At 37.3% G+C, this 19,824-nt stretch overlaps 1 protein-coding gene across 4 annotated transcripts in view; it reads left to right on the forward strand.

Moving 5' to 3' along the window:
• Positions 1 to 19,824, forward strand: part of PPP3CC (protein phosphatase 3 catalytic subunit gamma) — a 101,176-nt gene that overhangs the window by 64,504 nt on the left and 16,848 nt on the right. For all 4 annotated transcript variants that reach the window (XM_012435199.2, XM_012435201.2, XM_012435200.2 and 1 more), the window contains exons 6-10: positions 1,447 to 1,586; positions 8,897 to 8,974; positions 9,060 to 9,154; positions 14,101 to 14,226; positions 15,232 to 15,303. In XM_012435199.2, coding sequence (XP_012290622.1) covers positions 1,447 to 1,586; positions 8,897 to 8,974; positions 9,060 to 9,154; positions 14,101 to 14,226; positions 15,232 to 15,303 — 511 coding nt within the window. The remainder of the gene's footprint in view (positions 1 to 1,446; positions 1,587 to 8,896; positions 8,975 to 9,059; positions 9,155 to 14,100; positions 14,227 to 15,231; positions 15,304 to 19,824) is intronic.

Below are 19,824 nucleotides of genomic sequence, written 5' to 3' on the forward strand. Positions count from 1 at the left end.
CGGGCTCCCATAGTGCTGTGATTACAGGTGTGAGCCACCGAGCCTGGCCTAAAATTTGTTTCTTATTGCCGTCAACCAGTTTATCTTTAGCTGAAATCTTTAAAATACAAATAATCAAAAGTAAGAAAATGGAAGTTACCTCTGATTTCATCACCATGAGATAACTACTGCTGACATTTTGGTATGTATCTACCACAAATTATAATTTTTAATGAGCTCTGTTTTTACCAACTAGAAACCTAACATTCTTGTAGTATAGTCCTGAAACTTTAAATTATGTCACAGTGCAAAAGGGTTCTAATCACAGTCCTGCCATTAATTGTGTAACCTGCACCAAATTATTGAACCTCTTAGTCACATTTCTTCTCTGTGAAATTAGGAAGTTGGAGAGGATGGTCTGAGGACACTGCCAGCTCTGAAATGCATTGGCTTTGACATTTTAGATGATAAAGTTTCATTGTTATACTTGCCTTCCATGGTGACTATTAATTTCCAGGATTCTGTATCTTCATTTTGGAAAAAAATGACCAATTTTTATTCTACGTGGCCATCTTCTCTTCTCTACCTTTGAATTCTTCCACTTCTCTCTCTTTTTTAATCAAAGTGATGGATACTCATCCTCTCTTACAGGTACTGAGACTAAAGATTTTTCTGTTTATAAAACTATTTTCTGTGAATGAAAGTCAGTCTCCTCAGGGTGAGAGAGTGTACCTATATGTACTGGCTTTTCTCCTGCCTTTCTGCCTTTTAAATAACCAGCATTTCTCTTTTACATAGGAAAATATGAATTTTATAATTCTGAATCAGTTGTATCGATAAAAAGCTCTTTCACTCAGTAGAAATTCTCTTCTTGGAACTGAGCTATTGTAGTACTTGCTTTCTCTTAGTTTTTAATGCTTTTAACTAAAGCAGCAGTGACTAAAGGCTTAATAACTCATATTGAAATACCAACTGCATAGAATTTTCCATTCTATGGAAACGCCCTTACAAACTTAGAATTCTTTAAAATAAAGAAATCTCCACAGGAATGAGGTTTGCAATGAACAGAACCAGAGTAAAACATTTCTGCTCTCATGGTAACATTGGCTCACCTAGACAATTAAAAATAATTTTATATAGTCATAGTCTTTCTAAAATAGTTTATTTCTATAGTGGTTGATTTCACATTTGAATTAAATTAGTACTGCTTTACAATTAGGATGTAAGAGGGTCCTTTACTGCAGTATGGTTAGATGACGGATATTGATAAAAATTTATTCCAGAAAAATAATAAAAATTATATATCTAAAATGGTTAAATGTTCCTTTTCTTGCAGGAAAATCTTTTAGGGGCATACTGGCGTCTCTCCTAATACAGTATTGTGGGTGGAAGGGGTTTTTCTGTGACAGTTTCTGAGAGCCTTTTGCTCTCCTGATTTTTTTCTTTTTGCTTTTGTGTGTCTTCTAGTTAGACAGGTTTACGGAACCTCCTGCCTTTGGGCCTGTGTGTGACCTGCTTTGGTCTGATCCCTCAGAGGATTATGGCAGTGAGAAGACCTTGGAGCACTATACCCACAACACTGTCCGAGGGTGCTCTTATTTCTACAGGTAAGCTAGTCCTTGAGGTCGAAAATTATGAGAGGAAATGGTAATACATTTTATCAGGTTGTTTTTCAGCATTTTATATTTCAAATCTATGTAGTATAAGCACTTGTGTTTAACTTTTTGATTAATAGGAGGCAAGAAACTTGTTTGTTTGTTTGGCTTTTTATATTTTCTTAGGTATTGTGCCCTAAGAAGTATAACACACCAAACATGATTGGACTTTCTGCAGTACTTTTTTGTCTGATTTTAAGTGATCTAGACTATTTGTTCCTAAACATTATCTATACACTTTTAAAAATAAATAAATAAATAAAGATTTCTTGGCTCTTTGCCCAGAGATTCTGATATACTAAGTCTGAGATAGAGGAATCCTATTGTGTTTTGAAAAGCTCTCCAGCTTTTGTAACCACTGGTATAGGCTAAGATATAAAAAGAACAGGACATTGTGAACTAAGCCCAGTACATTTCCTGGAAGTTGGCTGTTGTTTCAAATTTCACATGAGCTTTCATTGTGATTAGACACTCAAAAATAGGAAGACAGGCAAGGTGCGGTGGCTCACACCTATAATATCAGCACTTTTGGAGGCCAGGGTGGGCAGATCATTTGAGGCCAGGAGTTCGAGACCAGCCTGGCCAACATGGTGAAACCCTGTCTCTATTAAAAATACAAAAATTAGCCAGGCGTGGTGGCATATACCTGTAATTCCAGGTAATTGTGAGGCTGAGGCAGGAGAATCACTCCAGTCCGGAAGGTGGAGGTTGCAGTGAGCCGAGATTATGCCACTGCACTCCAGCCTGTGCAACAGAGCAAGACTCTGTCTCAAAATAAATAAATAAATAAATAAGGAAGATATAGAGAAATTGGAAATCTAAATTATTTTTAATCCCAGTGTTTTATTGTGGCAAAGAATACATATACTTATTCCCCTAAAAATCTGTTAGTTGGTTAAGAAAATGTGTTCATTAAAATACACACATGCACATACACACATGAAACTTTGATTTTGTTACTTTTAGCATTCTTCTAAACAACCATTTTTCTTTAAAAAATTTTTTTTAATTTTCATGGGTACATAGTAGGTATATATATATATTTATGTGTTATATGAGATATTTTGATACAGTCATACAACATATAATCACATCGAGGTAAATGAGTTATCTGTCACCTCAGGCATTTTTTTTGTGTGTTACAAACAATCCGATTATACTCTTTTAGGCATTTTATTTATTTCCTGCCTCCCTTTTTTTTTTTTTTTTTGATACAGAATCTTGCTCTGTTGCCCAGGCTGGAGTGCAGTGGCATGATCTCAGCTCACTGCACCCTCCACCTCCCAGGTTCAAGCAATTCTGCTGCCTCAGCCTCCCAAGTAGCTGGGATTACAGGCACCCACCACCATGCCTGGCTAATTTTTGGGTTTTTAGTAGAGACCAGGTTTCACCATGTTGGCCAGGCTGGTTTGGAACTCCTAACCTCAAGTGATCCACCTGCCACAGCCTCCCAATGTGCTGGGATTACAGGCGTGAGCCACCATACCCAGCCTCTTTTAGTTACTTTAAAATGTACAATTAAATTATTATTGACTGTAGTCACTTCATTGTGTAAATGTCACAGTATCAAATACTAGGTCTTATTCATTCTTTATGTTTTTTTGTGCCCATTAACTATCTCCATTTCCCCCCCGCCCCACTACCCTTCTCAACCTCTGGTAACCATTATTCTACTCTCATTTCCATGAATTCAGTTGTTTTAAGTTTTAGCTCCCACAAATAAGTAAGAACATGTGAAGCTGGTCTTTCTGTGCCTGGCTTATTTCACTTAACGTAATGACCTCCAGTTCCATTCATGTTGTTGCAAATGACAGGATCTCATTCTTTTTTATGGCTGAATAGTATTCCATTGTGTATATGTACCACATTTTCTTTATCCATTCATCTGTTGATGGACACTTAGGTTGCTTCCAAATCTCATCTGTTGTGAGCAGTGCTGCAATTAACATGGGAGTGAAGATGTCTCTTCAATATACTGATTTCCTTTCTTTTAGATATATACGTAACAGTGGGATTGCTGAATCATATGGTAGTTCTATTTTTAGTTTTTTGAGGAACCTCCAAACTGTTCTCCATAGTAGTTGTAGTAATTTACATTCCCACCAACAGGGTATGAGGGTTCCCTTTTCTCTACATCCTCACCAGCATTTGTCATTGACTGTCTTTTGGATAAATGCCATTTTAACTGGATGAGATGATATCTCATTGTAGTTTTGATTTGCATTTCTCTGATGATCAGTGCTACTGAACACCTTTTCATGTATCTATTTGCCATCTCATGTCTCCTTTTAAGAAATGTCTTTTCAGATATTTTGCTCATTTTTAAATTGGGTTATTGGATTTTTCCTGTTGAGTTGTTTGTGCTCCTTATATATTCTGGTTATTAATCCCTTGTCAGATGGATAATAAACAGTTTTTTATTCTTTCTTCTTCTTTTTTTTTTTTAAATTTTTTTTTGAGACAAGGTCTCTCTGTTACCTGGGCTGGAATGCACTGGCACCATCACAGCTCACTACAGCCTCAACCTCCTGGACTCAAGCATTCCTCTTGTTTCAGGCTCCTGAGAATCTGGCACTGTAGGCATGTGCCACCATGCCTAGCTACTTTTTTTATTTTCTGCAGAGACAGAATCTTGCTATTTTGCCCAGGCTGGTCTCAGACTCCTAGACTCAAGCGACCCTCCCTACTTGGCCTCCCAAAGTGCTGGGATTACAGGGATGAGCCCCACCCAGCCAACAACCATTTTTCATTCCTCCATGCCAACTCTTCCAGTAACTTTTATTTCTTTTTACATTGTTTAAAACAAAGAGCATAATACATATTTATTGTTGTCAGAATAGAAATTGGTACAATGTCTGTGGCCATCAACTTGGCAATATCTCTCAAAGGCATTTGTACATGGCCTCTGATCCAGAAATTCTATTTCTAAAACAATCCTGTGGATATATAGTTGATTCTCATTACTTGTGGATTTCATACTTGTGAATTCCCCCACTTACTAAGATGTATTTGTAACACCCAAATCAGTACTTACAGAGGTTCCATAGTCATTCATGGGAAGGCAGTGTGCAGAGCAACAGAAAATTTGAGCCACCCCACACACATGTTCCCAGCTGAGGTTGAAAAAAGTGATGCCCTGCCTTCTTTTTGTAGCCCTCATATTGTAAATAGGCATTCTTTTTTTTATTTAGTGAAACATGTTTTATGTTTTTGTGCTTTTTGTGAGTGATTTCACTGTTTAGAATGCCCACCAAGCATAGTGCTGAAGTGCTGCTGTCTAGGGTTCCTAAGCACAAGGCTGTGGTGTGCCTTACAGAGAAAATATGTGAGTGTTAGATATAAGCTTTGTTTAGACATGAGTTATGGTGGTTTTGGCCATGAGTTCAATGTTACTGAATCAACAGTGTAAATTAAAGTATTATTGCACAGAAACACATCTCAAACAAGGATATGTATATTCAAGTGATTCTCCTGCCTCAGCCTCCCGAGTAGCTGGGACTGGATGGTCTTGATTTCTTCACCTGGTGATCTGACCGCCTCAGCCTCCCCAAATGCTGGGATTACAGGTGTGAGCCACCACACCTGGCCACAGGTTATATATTAATTGGTGGATGAAAATGTTGTGTCCAGAAGCTCACAGGAACTTTACCCTGTATTTCCTATAGCATTAGTGTTTCATTATTTACTAATTCTGTTTTTGCAGCAACATGATAGAATGTAGCTACTGGGAATAGTGAGACAAAAAATTTGACTCACCTAGAACACATGTTGCCAGCTGATGTTGAGCAAAGTGATACTCTGCCTTCTTTGATCCCAGGGATAAATTCCATTTAGCCATGGTATATAATCCTTTTGGTGTGTTGTTGAGTTTGGCTTCCTGGTGTTTTATTGTAGATTTAAAAATCTGTGTTCATCAGAGATATTGACCTAATACTTTTCTTTCTTCTGGTGTCTTTGGCTTTAGTATCAGAGTGATGCTGGCCTCATAATGTGAGTTTGCAAGAATTCTCTCTTTTTCTATTTTTTGGAAGGTTTGAGAAAGATTGGTATTCTTTTTTAAATGATTGATAGAATTCACCCATGAAACCATCTGGTCCTGTGCTTTTCTTTGTTGAGAGGTATTTGATTACTGATTTAATCTCCATATTTGCTGTGGGTCTGTTTTGGCTTTCTATTTCTTCTTGATTCAGTTTTGGCAGGTTGTATATTTCCGGGACTCTATCCATTTCTTCTCAGTTATCCAGTGTTTTGGTGTATGATTGTTTGTAATAGTCCCATAGCATTCCTTTTATTTCTGAGGCATCTATTGTAATGTCTCCTCTTTCATTTTTTATTTTATTTATTTGAGTCTCTCTTTTTTTGTTGCCTTGCTAAAGGTTTATCAATTTTGTTTAGTTTTTCAAAAACCAACACTTAGTTTTGTTGACTTTTTTCAATTGTTTTTCAATTCTCTATTTGATTCATTTCTGCCCTAAACTTTCCTTCCTTCTGCTAACTTTGGGCTTATTTTATTCTTTTTTTTTCTAGTTTCTTGAAGTGTAAAATAAAGTTGTGTAATTAAGATCTTTCTTGCTTTTTAACATCAGCATTTATTACTGTAAACTTTACATTAAGTACTACTTTTGCTGCATCCCATACATTTTTTTCTTTTTGAGATGGAGTTTCACTCTTGTTGCCCAGGCTGGAGTGCAATGGCATGCTCTTGGCTTTCTGCAGCCTCCACCTCTCAGATTCAAGCGATTCTCCTGTCTCAGCCTCATGAGTAGCTGAGATTACAGGCATGTGCTACCACACCTTGCTAATTTTAGTATTTTTAGTAGAGATGGGGTTTCACCATGTTGGTCAGGCTGGTCTGGAACTCCTGACCTCAGGTAATCCAGCTGCCTCGGCCTCCCAGAGTTCTGGGATTACAGGCATGAGCCACCATGCCCATCCCATACATTTTGATATGTATATTTTCGTTTTCATTTGAGTTGTTTTTTTTTTTAAAGATAGGATGTTTTGCTCTTTCACCCAGGCTTGATGTTGTCCCATAAGTTCTGTATACTTTCCACACCCTTTTTTATTCTTTTTGTCCCTCTAGTGTTATCATTTCAAATTACCTTTTAAGTTTGCCAGTTCTTTTTTTCTGACTGAGACTGCTGTTAAAGCTCTTTTGAGCTTTTCAGTTCAGTCATTGTATTCTTCAGCTCCAGAATTTCTGTTTGGTTCTTTTTTATGGTTTCTGTTTCTTTCTTAAACATCTGTCTTTATTCATTTATTGCTTTCCTGATTTTGTTTAGCTGTAGTTCATTAAGCTTCTTTATGATGATTACTTTGGATTCTTTGTCATGCAATTCCTATATCTTTCTTTCTTTCTTTTTTTTTTTTTTGAGATGGAGTTTTGCTCTTGTTGCCCAGGCTGGAGTGCAATGGGGTGATCTCGGCTCCCTGCAACCTCTACTTCCCAGGTGCAAGTGATTCTTCTGCCTCAGCCTCCCGAGTAGCTAGAACTACAGGCTTGTGCCACTACGGCCAGCTAATTTTTGGATTTTTAGTAGAGATGGGATTTTTTCATGTTGGCAAGGCTGGTCTTGAACTCCTGACCTCAGGTAATCTACCCATCTTGGCCTCCTGAAGTGCTAGGATTACAGGTGTGAGCCACTGCGCCCAGCCCACTTCTCTCTTTATTTAGGGCCAGTTACTAGAACTTTATTAGTGTCCTTTGGTTCTGTCATTGTTGCCTGGTTCTTTATAATTCATATTGCCTTACATTGGAGTCTGTACATTTGAAGAAGCATAGGCCTTCCAGTTTTATGGACTAGTTTGTCAAGTAAATACCTTTTCCTACCAAGTCCCTGGATTGATGCAACTGCCTGTGGTATTGTGATTGAGCAGGGCTGAAGCTAAATTACGGGGCTACAGTAAGGCTTACAGTCAGTGGGCCTGCCACTAGAAGCATGGACAAGTATGTCCCCTGGGTGGGAATGGTTGTCTCTGGAACTTAATAGGATAGGACCTAAGTTGGATCACAGGCTGGTTTGGGTTTATGTTTAAGTCCAGTCAGTAGTCCTTTTACCAGAGGAATGGACAGGCATGATTCCCACAAGGTCCCTGGGAAGGCAGCACTTCCTCTTGGCCACATTAGAGCAGGCTGGAGCCAGGTCAGGGTGCTGCTTTGAGTTTGCAGTTGGGTCTGGTTGGTAGGTCTGTTACTAGGGGCATCAATAGGCATGGTTCCTTCCCAGGTTGGATGAGGCTGGTGGTAGGACTCGGACTGGAGCCAAGTTCACAAGGGACAGGCTGATTCTGGGTCTGTAGCTGAAGGTCAGTGGGCCTGCCTTCTCAAAGCAGCCCTCCTTAGTCTTGGACTCCACCAAGGTTTCATAACCACCTGCCTCAATCCCAAGGTTCTCACAATGGCACTTATGGCCATGGATGGCTACTAAACTATTGTTTCTGTATGAGGACCAGGGCTGGGGACATTTTCTTCTGCCATCTTGCTGATGTCACATACAATCTACTTTAAAAGTAAATTTTTTTCTAATGAACATAATGAGAAACAAAGGTTTTAAAAAATAAACTAAATAATTAATACCTAAGTAATTCCAGGTTAATTTCGTGTACTCCAATTCTTCCTATCAAGCATTTGTCATTCAGAGAGGTCATAGTGGAAAAAGAGAAAAAAAAAAAAACAGAGAAGTCATAGTATGAAAAGAATATTTTAGGAGTATATGAGAATATGGTGTTTTTTTTTAAATATGGTTGACTAAAATATTTACATCTAAAATATTCCTGCATAAAATTGTCTTGGTGTTGGTATTACCCATGAAGCTATAAGTAGGTTCTTTTATTTTTCTAACAATCTGACAATTCGATGATTGAAGAAAAATATGTGTTGAATTTTTAGCACCTAACACACACACACACACACACACACACACACACAGACTCTACTGTTGTACTTTTTAATATCAAGACACTGATAAAAGTTTTGGTGCTGCACTATCATTATGAATTAAGACCAAAAAATTAAAAGATGAGATGGAGGAGCTCTTTCTATTGTAGGATTATCTATTGTCTTCATGTTTGATCTATAGTGAAGTATATTAGTGAAATAGAAAAACAGAATGATGAGTACTAAGCTATTCATAAAATTTCAGTAGTGTGTAATACTTAAAATTTTAAAACAAAATCAGCTGATATGTTGACTTTTCCCAATCTTCTTGTTAAAAAATAATTGTTTTAATTCCGGATTTATGTTTTCTAATTTTCTTTTTCAGTTACCCTGCAGTTTGTGAATTTTTGCAGAACAACAATTTATTATCAATTATCAGAGCCCATGAAGCCCAAGATGCTGGGTAAGTTACATTCAACTGTACTAAATATCACTGCAGCATCTTTTCATTTAATATAAAGACAGACGAGCTTTCATCTCTTTTTCAGGTATCGAATGTACAGGAAGAGCCAAGCAACAGGCTTTCCATCACTTATTACAATTTTCTCTGCCCCCAATTACCTAGATGTCTATAACAATAAAGGTAAAGGAGTCCAGCAATATTTGAGTTTGAATTTGTGAGTAAACATGAGCTCTAGTTTAATTGCATGTATATGCGTGTGTGTGTGTGTGTGTGTGTGTGTGTGTGTGTCATTTTAAAATATGAAAAGAGGTGTCTTAGTTGAAACAAAGGCCAAGAGATTTAGAATTTATGCTGCTTCTTGGTCTTTATCTCCTAAGGATTACTGGCCTCTTTGTAAGTATAAATAATGGTCATAATAGGTCAGATTAATACTGCAGACTCAAGGTATAAGAAGAATAAATTGCTTCAGGCTCATTTTAGAACAGTTAGCATAAATTATTGGTTTTGGTGAATTTAATGTGTTTATAACAGTATCCCAAATAAAGTTACTATTGGTATTTTAATCTTTATGAATTATTAGACTATTTTTCTTCTTGAGGTATGATACAAGTAGAGTGGATAGTGTACAAAGTAAAAAAATAAATAAATAAAAACATAAAAAGAAAACTTCATTTTTAGTTTAAGCCCTGTCAGAAACTAATACTGTGACTTTGGATGAGTCGCATTATCTTTTTAATCTTCAGTTTCCCATATGAAAAAAGAGGAATGGATATATACATGCCTTTTGTTCCAGAAATTTTACTTCTAAGACTTTATCCTGTTAAAATCGTTTAATTTAAAACTTTTATGATTAATAGTTTATAAATTTTCTTTCAAGGCAGTGGTCCTACTAAAAACTTCACATTTCTATAACTATTTTGTTGTTTATAAAGTATGAGTATAAATTAATAGGACTTTGAAAATAAACATGCCAGAACGAACATATCCAAATGAGTATTGTCCCTTCAAAGTAGTTAACCTTGGGAGGCTACACACCTATTCCAACAATGCTGTCCTTGTTCAGAAACATTTTTGGAACTCCTCTTTTGGCATTGCCTTCAGAGTCTGCGACACATTCTTTTGATTATCCTCAATGATGGGAAATCTTCGTCCTTTGAGGGTGGATTTGATTTTTGGACAGCCAAAAGTCATTCGGAGTCAAGACTGATAAATAAGGTGAGTGATCAAGCTAGACGATACCATTTGGGGTCAGAAACAAGGTATGATTATAAGGTAATGAGACTGGTTTTTCTCGTGTTGCTGATACAGTGGCTCTGGAGGTACTTCCAAAAGAGGAGTTCCAAAAACGTTTTGAGTAATGGCAGCATCTCTGGATTAATTATATGGTAAGGCAACAAGTTGTGCTGAAAAGAACACAAAGCAAGGAGTCAGTCTAGTCCTGCTTCACTTTTAAGCGTGTCACATTTAACAAGATACTTAACTTCTCTGAGCCTCATCTTTAAAATATGTGTCATATAGTATTGTTGAAGATAAGTTGGAATAAGGAAAATGGATATTAAAGTGTTGTTGAAAATATAAATTACTATAATAATATAGATTTTACTGCTATTGTGTCTGATGTGATGATGTCAAAGGACCACACTCATCTGATACCAAGGTCAGGTGTGTTTGTAGCTGGTGGTTTCTTAAGTCTCATTACTTTATAGTTATACCTTGTATATGCAGTTGGGAAGAAAAGTTTCAAAGAGGGCCAAATATGTTTACTTTAAGTAAACTACGGAATGGCACATCTCATTTAAATCTGATTTGGGTCAGTCATTTTAGTGTGTCCTCCAGTGACTTGTCCATTTTCAAAAGCATGTCTTTGACTTAAGTTCTGTCCTAGCCATATGTTTTCGTTTAACTTAGCATTCTTCTCTAAGCCTTAGCTGTCCTACAGTGCTCTGCTTCTCCCTGGGTACATTTATTACTTCCTTTCTCCTGATATTTCCAATATATTAGCAACGTAGGTTTTATTCTTATTTATTCTCTTATCAATGGTGTGGACTGTTTGTGTTGTTAAACATCTTCAAGGACTCTTAGTGGCCTTAGATCTCATATTTGTAATGAAGGTGTTCCCTTCTCACTTTCTTTTTTAACTTTATCAAAAAGAGTATCTATTGCTCAATGGATTTATCAGTGTGCTAAGCTGAAACATGCCACCTAAGTCAGCAGCTGCTATACAGCTCATCACTGCTAGCTTGTTTGTTTATTTGTTTGTTTGTTTTTGTCTCACTCAATCTAATCTGGTTTTGTTCTTGACTGCTTCTTTAGCAAACTTTTAATGTCACAGTCCTGGCCAGGCACAGCGGCTCATGCCTATAATCTCAGCACTTTGGGAGGCCAAGGGGAGGATCACTTGAGGCCCAGAATTCAAGACCAGCCTGGGCAACAAAGTGGCACCCCGTCTCTATTAAGAAAAATTTAAAAATTAGCCAGGCAAGGTTGAGCATGCCTATAGTCCTAGCTACTCAGGAGGCTGAGGTAGGAGGATCCTTTGAGCCCTGTAGTTCAAGGCTGCAGTGAACTGTGGTCACACCACTGCATTCCAGGTTGGGAAACAGGGCAAGATCCTGACTCTAAAAAAATAAAAATAAAAAATAGTAAAAGCCACAGTTCATTCTACCTGAGTTTTCTGTCATCTTTGACATAATTAGTAACTTTATTTCAAAACAATCTTATTTTCATTGGTTGTTTCTTAAGCATTTTGAAAGGAAAAAGGCAGAAAACGTGGCATTTGAAACAATCCGTGGTGGTACTCAATTTCTCTCCATACAAGTGCCTTCTTTTCTGAAAAAGGCAACTCTATTGTTCTTTTTCTTCTTCGCTTTCTTCTACTATTGCTCTTCTTTTCTTTCTTTCCTTCTTTCCTTCTTCCTTCCTCCCTTCCTTCCTTCCTTCCCTTCCTTCCTCCCTCCCTTTCTTTCTCTCTCTTTCTTTCTTTCTCTTTCTCTCTCTCTTTTTTTTTTTTTTGACAAGGTCTCTGTCACTCAGGTTGGAGTGCAGTGGTATGATCTTGGTTCACTGCAGCCTTGACCTCCTGATCTCAAGTGATCCTCCTACCTCAACCTTCCAAGTAGCTGGGACCACAGGTGCATGCCACCACACCTGGATAATTTTTTTTTTTTTTGAGACGGAGTTTTTCAGTCTTGTTGCCCAGGCTGGAGTGCAGTGGTGTGATCTCAGCTCGCTGCAACCTCTGCCTCCCAAGTTCAAGCAATTGTCCTGCCTCAGCCTCCCGAGTAGCTGGGATTACAGGAATGTGCTACCACACCTGGCTAATTTTGTATTTTTTGTAGAGACAGGGTTTCTCCATGTTGGTCAGGCTGGTCTCAAACTCCTGACCTCAGGTGATCTGCCCACCTTGGCCTCCCAAAGTGCTGGAATTATAGACGTAAGCCACTGCGTCTAGCCTGGCTAATTTTTTTCTATTTTTTTTTAATAGAGATAGGGCCTCATTACGTTGCCCAGGCTGGTCTCGAACTCCTGAGCTTAAGCAATCCTCCTGCCTCAGCCTCCCACAGTGCTGGGATTACAGGTGTGTGCCATCATGCTTGGTCTCTTTCATATTCTTTTTTTTGTTTTTTTTAGAGACAGAGTCTCACTCTGTCACCCAGGCTGGAGTGCAGTGGTGCAGTCTCTGCTCACTGCAACTCTGCCTCCCAAGTTCAAGCAATTCTCCTGCCTCAGCCTCAGAGTAGCTGGGACTATAGGTGCACGCCGCCACAACTGGCTAATTTTTTGTATTTTAGTAGAGACGGAGTTTCACTGTGTTGCCCAGGCTGGTCTCAAACTCCTGAGCTCAGGCAATCCACCCGCCTTGGCCTCCCAAAGTGCTAGGATTACTCTTTCATATTCTTAAGACTTCTTGGTATCTACAAACATTTCTTAATTCCACTACTTACGTGAAAGACCTTTAATCATGATTTTTAAAGATTCTTATTCTTGTTATCTTCCATTCACTGGGAACACACCCAAAAGCAGTTTTTTAAGCTCTTGTTTCCAGTCATCCACTGTTGAGACTCACCTCACACTTCTTTTTCCTGGGTAGATTGAGGGAGTTGTTGAATAATGATATATGATTTATTTACTTAAATTGAATAAAATACATATATGTGAAAATAATGGAACATGTACATTGTAGCCAGTGTTAGGTTTTTTAAGAGCTAGAGATTCTATTTTAATTTATTTTCTTAATAATCTATGGTGTACATTTTAGACATTCAATAACTTAAATTTTAAGAACACTGTATTATCCTATAGCAAAGAAACGGGAACCAGGACATGACCTATGTCTGTCATTTCTAGAGAACCATTACACCCTGTTTTGTTTTATGACCATAGAATAATTAAGAGAATAGTGCAAACAACATTGCTGGTGATAAAGGCTAAGGAATTGGATTTTAAGACTTTCAAAATATAAAGAAAATCAGTTTGGCATCAAAGTATGTGTGCAACTATCTGAATGGTTAATATTAAACATAGTTTGCTGGAAATATACTGGCTGTGTATCAGAGAAATTGGCAATTTTTAAATCCACTATATTGAATACAGAGATGATTTAACCTAATTTTGAACATGAATTTTAAATTGCTTCAAGTTTGCCATTTGTATCTCCGAGTATGAGTTGATGAACTGCAACATATAAATTCCCAGAAGTATACAGTCTTTGACTCTGGCTAATGACTAGCAAAACAGGCTGTGTCCATTTAGTGAGTGATATTTGCCCTCAAAGGAGAGTTGTAATTACCATTTGGCCTATAAAAGAAAATTACGGGGAAATTTTCCTCATGTGAATCCTGAGGTTTACATACATAGTTACTGTGCAGTGATCCTCGGAAGTTTCAGTTTCTTTTGTTCTTTTATTATATGAGCTCTTCACATAACTTTGTTCCTTGGAATAACTCTTAAGAGAATGAACTAAATAAAAGGCTATAAAATTTTCCATCTGCCCTTACCTAGACTAGTCCTGACTTTACAAATGGGAAGTTCCCGAATTCTGTGTAGCAGGTACACAGCTGTACAAAGCATACCACTTGCCATGCCATGTTCTCTGTGCCAGATTTTCTTGCTTTTTTCTTTTTTAGCTGCTGTGCTGAAATATGAAAACAATGTCATGAATATCAGACAGTTTAACTGTTCTCCACACCCCTACTGGCTTCCAAACTTTATGGATGTTTTCACATGGTCTTTGCCTTTTGTTGGGGAAAAAGGTAAGCAAACTAAAGCACGTATCTCGTCAGTTGTTCAGTGACTGAGGACACTTTATATTTTCATGAGCCCTCTCATGGTTCAGAAATGTTTTCTAATTTTGTTTGTTCTCAACATAGATTTTCTTTTTTTTTGAGAGGGAGTCTCGCTGTGTCTCCCAGGCTAGAGTGCAGTGGCACGATCTCTGCTAACTGCAGCCTCTGCCTCCTGGGTTCCAACGATTCTCCTTTCTCAGCCTCCTGAGGAGCTGGGATTATAGGTGCATGCTGCCACGCCTGGCTAATTTTTGTATTTTAGTAGAGACAGGGTTTTACCATGTTGGCCAGGCTGGTTTCAAACTCCTGACCTCAAGTGATCCATCCTCCTCAACCTCCCAAAGTACTGGCTGAGATTACAGGCGTGTGCCACTCTGCCTAGCCTCTACATAGTTTTTTAAATGGCCTGTAATTGGTTCTTAAATTTTAGTATATTAAGGTTTTCTTATTGTAAATATCAATCTAAAGTAGCTGACCTATGATCAAGATGTTAAAATAACATATTTACTTGTTGTTCCTTTAGATTTCTTCAACTGAAGAGGTTTAAACAGAATTTATTGTCCTTACAATTTTATTTGTACAACTACTCAAATAAGCTAAACCTGCTGGACATAGGCCTGTTGGCTTAAATTTGTAAAATGGGAAAAAGTTTTCTCATATATGTATCAGTGTGGAAGAAGCTCTGAACAGCAATCCAATAAAATCAAGTTATTATGCAATAGATCTTCAAAGATTCCAGACTTTTACTGGAGCAAGTAATCTACCCAAATTCTTTTTAAACCTGGAAGTTTACATTTAATTCTACTCTTTGTAGCTATTCTTATTAACTTAATGATAAATGATTTTTGTTTATGCTTACTTAATGTGTGTTTATTTAGTTATCTACATTATTTTAGAAAATAGAATAGAATAGAAAATAATGTATTTTACATCATTAATTATGTAAATTTTGGATAATTTTGTCTTACATAGTTACAGAGATGCTGGTAAATGTGCTCAATATATGCTCTGATGATGAACTGATTTCTGATGATGAAGCAGAAGGTAAACTTTTCTTTGAACTAAAACTAGGGAGAAGTTTGGTTTTGGTTTTATTTGTTTATTTTGAATGATTTTTCTTTGTCTTACTAAAAATGAATTTAGTTGATTGTAGAAAAATAAAATTGAAAAATACAAGAAACTATAAATAAAACAAAAGTCACCCATAATACCATCATCTTATAGATATCCACAGTTCACATCTTAATGTATACTGTGTTAGTTGTCTTTTATCTTTGCTTATAGTTTTCCTCTGTGTTTTTTTCTTTTTAATGAGGATGAGGTCATGTAATAAGATCTAGTACTCTTACTATTTTTGTGGAGTTTCTTTGTAGACAGACTAGTTTCTAATGGATCCATAGTTGTCCATTTTGATTGGTGTTTTAACCAATCCCATGTTGTTGGATATTGGAGTTTTTCCCAAGTTTTTGCTGATCAAACCCATACAGTTTTGAAAATTTGTATAGATAAAAATGTGCACATTCTCTTAACCAATATTTATTACATACTTGATATATGCCAAGTACCGTATTATTTAGGTTCTTGCTCTCAATAAGCATAGTTGCTAGTATAGGGAGAACAGACAGTAAATAAATATGTCAGATGAAAGGAAGTAAAGCAGTATTAGAAAATCAAGAATATCAAGAATAACACTTTTTGATTATTTCCATAGGATAAATTTCTAGAAATGAATATCTGTGTTAACAGCCTCTATAACGGCTGTACCACTTTACATTGTGCAGGGTGCATAGTCACAGTGCTGTCTCCAATACTGTATGATACTTGTTATAGTCTGGTGTTACTACATTTTTAGTTTGCATTTTTATGATGACTAATGGACAGTTTTTCTTGTGTTTATTGGCCATGTTTATCTCTCTTTTGTGACTTGTCAATTCATATCTTCTATCTTTTTTTTTTTTTGTGAGATAGCATTGTTCTGTCACCCAAGCAGGAGTCCAGTGGTGCAAGCTCGGCTTACTGCAACATCCACCTTCCAGGTTCAAGTGATTCTCCTGCCTCAGCCTCCCGAGTAGCTGCAATTACAGGCGCGTGCCACCATGACTGGCTAATGTTTGTATTTTTAGTATAGATGGAATTTTTCCATGTTGTCCAGGCTAGTCTGGAACTCCTGAGCTCAAAGTTATCTGCCTGTCCGTGCCTCCCAAAGTGCTGGGATTATAGGCATGAGCCATTGTGCCCAGCTCCATTTTTTTTTTCTTACTGGCCTGTGAGGGATCTTTTTGTACAGGAACATTTTGTTATATATGTAGCCAAGTATGCTGTGGGAGGTTGAATTGTAAAAGAAGGTCCTGACTTGTCTGAGAATGCAAGAGATTCTGGAAAGATGGTGGTCACCCGAGCACAAACCAGCCTCATCCTATCAAGGTCCTGTGGTAAGATGGTTCCCTCAACTGTGAGATTAAACCATCTCCATAGTGGAGAAAACAGAACTCCCTTTGGGAATCTAGAGGAAATTACCACACACTCGCATGCTTCAGGTTCCACACTGAAGATCAACAGCATATGGAACATACCTTACGAGTGCCTTTATTTATGGTATAGGAGATCACTTCAAGGAACCAGTTCTTGAGGAAATAGTGCAGCCAAGTGAAAAACAAAAGAAAAACAATAAAGAATTTAAGTTAGGGGAAGATGAAATAAGGAAGAAACAGATCTAGAGAAATTTATATTCAAGTCTAGGTGGAAATGGAAATTATTATGAACTCATACATGTTCAGAAAAGATTCTTGATTACCATAAAGATATGTTTACAGAAGTATACTAAAAATTATATATGGGAATATTTATTGAAATATTGCCTCTAATAGCAAAAGGTTTAAAACAATCTAAATATCCTTCAGTGGATAGCTGGGTAAATCAATTATGATATATCCATATGATAGATTTTCTACCAGGAATATTGTTTCCTTTATGCAAGCCTCCTTCCTCCCCTTTCCTTACAGTTGGCTTCTGTTCAGCTTGTTGTTACTTCCTCACAGAAGACATTTCTAACATCCCTGACTAGATCCAATACCCCTGTTATGCTCTCTCATGCCACCATGTACCTCACCTTAGCATTTGTTAGTTGCAGGTCTACATTTATTTATATCTTTACATGATTAATATGTTTTACCCCCACTCAACTGTAAACTCCCTGAGTGCTGGGACAAAATTGGTTTTTGATCACCATTACAATCCCCTAAAGCCACATATAATACAATGAGCAAAGTGGTGAATAGTTGTTGAGATAGATGAATCGTGTGATATGAAGTACATCTATTTGTTAAAAAATAAGAATTGGCTGTCTACAGTGGCTCACACTTGTAATCCAGCATTTTGGGAGGTAAAGGTGGGAGGATTGCTTGAGCCCAGGAGTTTAAGACCACCCTGGGCAACAAAGTGAGACACCCCATTTCTACAAAAAATATAAAAATTAGCCAGGCATGGTGGCACATACCTATGCCTATGGTCCCAGCTACATGGGAGGCTGAGGCAGGAGGATAGCTTGAGCTCAGGAGGTTGAGGCTGCAGTGAGCAGTGTTCGCACTGCTCCATTCCAGCCTGGGCAACAAAGCAAGACCCTGTCTCAAAACAATAAAGATAAAATTTTTTTAAAAAAAGAAGTATGGCTGTCGGAGCTGATATGGAAAATGTATTAGATATTCTGTTAAGTGCAAAAGTAACTGGATAGAATTCTTATTCCCATTTTTGCCAAGTTGTACAGATATAAGCTGATATGTTATTTTTTTCTGAAAAGAAATAAAAAATGACTTTTTAGGTTAAGATGGTGAATTGAACATACTACTCATTCAATTCCCTCCTAAAACCACTCAAAAGCTACAATAAAAGTTTAGATTTTGATAAAGTGATATAAGACTAAGAATTTCCACTTCATCAATTGCAGACTAGATAGTTTACATCAATGCCGACTATTAAGACAACTAGAAAAACTCTACAAACTATTTTTTGAGCTTGTTTCAAAGGCATCAGAAAATGAATGAAGTGTAAAGAATTCCCAGTCTGCAACCTGGAGAAAGGCAGAAATGGAGAGAGGTGAGACCAGTATTTGGGACTGTTTCTCGTTTAAGGATATTCATGAATTTCAAAAGAGGAGGTTAAGAGGTTGAGCAACCCCCTTGATAGCCTTGTGTGACTAAGCTAAAAAAAGTTAGTGTTCAAGGCTTGCCAAGGAGGATGTGAGTGCTAGAAGTCTTCTGTTCACTGCTTTGGGACCCTCAAAAATTGCATCTACGTAGGAGTTAGGGTGAGCTGGGAATAGCACAGCTCTGGAAAGGAATATAGCCTACCTTCAAATCATTCAATCCCTGAAAGTTTAAATAAGGTGGCCCAGGCACCTGAAGAGAACAAACCTCTCTAGACTAAGACAACATCGTGTAGGACCTTAAATGATTTCTACAAATAGTCTTTCGAATATGGTACGTGGCTCACAACCAGAAATAACTAGGCGTTTGAGGAGTTACAACAACATGAATGAGAACCATCAGAAATTGCAAAAATAAAAACAGACCCTCAGGTTCTCCAGATGGTAGCTGTATCAGATCAGACTTTCAAATAACTGTGCTAAAAAAACAAAATGTAACTATGTTTACTGTGTTCAAGGACCTAAAAGTCTAGAATGAGAATTTTAGCAGAAAATTGTGAATTATAAAAGGGGATATAGCAGATTTGATAAAGCACCAAAAGAAAGTTCTGGACTGAAAAATAAAATAAATTTAAAAACTCAAAAGATGAATTATTCAACAGCAGAGTCAATAAAGCTAATCGTAGAATAAGTTCACTGGAAGATAGGTCTCAGAAGAAACCATTTAGAATGAAGCATGAAGAGGAAAAAGGAAAATACAAAAAAAAAAGAAAAAGCGTAAGAGACATAGAGGATACAATAAATAGGCCTTGCATACATGTGTTTGGAGTCCCAGAGAAGAAGAGAGAATGGAGTAGAAGCAATATTTGAAAAGATGATGAGTAAAAATTTTCCAAAACTGCTACAATATTGTCATATATTAAAGACCTGTAAATGGAAGCATAACAAATACACATAGTACTTAAACACATCATAATGCTTAAGATGAAAGACAAAGAAAAAAGCTCGGCTCGGTATGGTGGCTCACATCTGTAATCCCAACACTTTAGGAGGCTAAGGCAGGAGGATCACTTGAGTCCAGGAATTCAAGGCTTCTGTTCATTTGGTTTAGCAGTGAGCTATGATCATACCAATGTACTCCAGCCTGGGCAACAAAGTGAGACTCTGGGCAACTGCCTCCTCTCCAAGTCTAGAGGCTAATCTCTAAAAAGTATAAACACAAAGGTTTGTGCATGGAGGATACAATTAAGGGCATCAGTACATTGCCAAAAGTGAGTGACTAAATGCATACTCTATTCTCTAACGAAGGCCAACCCTGATCACTTGATATAAAGCACAAAGTCAGCAATCTCTACCTACCAATTCTGAAACTGTTTTAGTCCCTTACTCTTAATCATGAGTGAACACCAAGGATTATCAACACC

Source organism: Aotus nancymaae, unplaced genomic scaffold, assembly GCF_030222135.1.
Source record: "Aotus nancymaae isolate 86718 unplaced genomic scaffold, 86718_ANA_hifiasm-v0.15.2.pri h1tg000079l, whole genome shotgun sequence".
In the NCBI taxonomy this organism is placed as follows: domain Eukaryota; kingdom Metazoa; phylum Chordata; class Mammalia; order Primates; family Aotidae; genus Aotus; species Aotus nancymaae.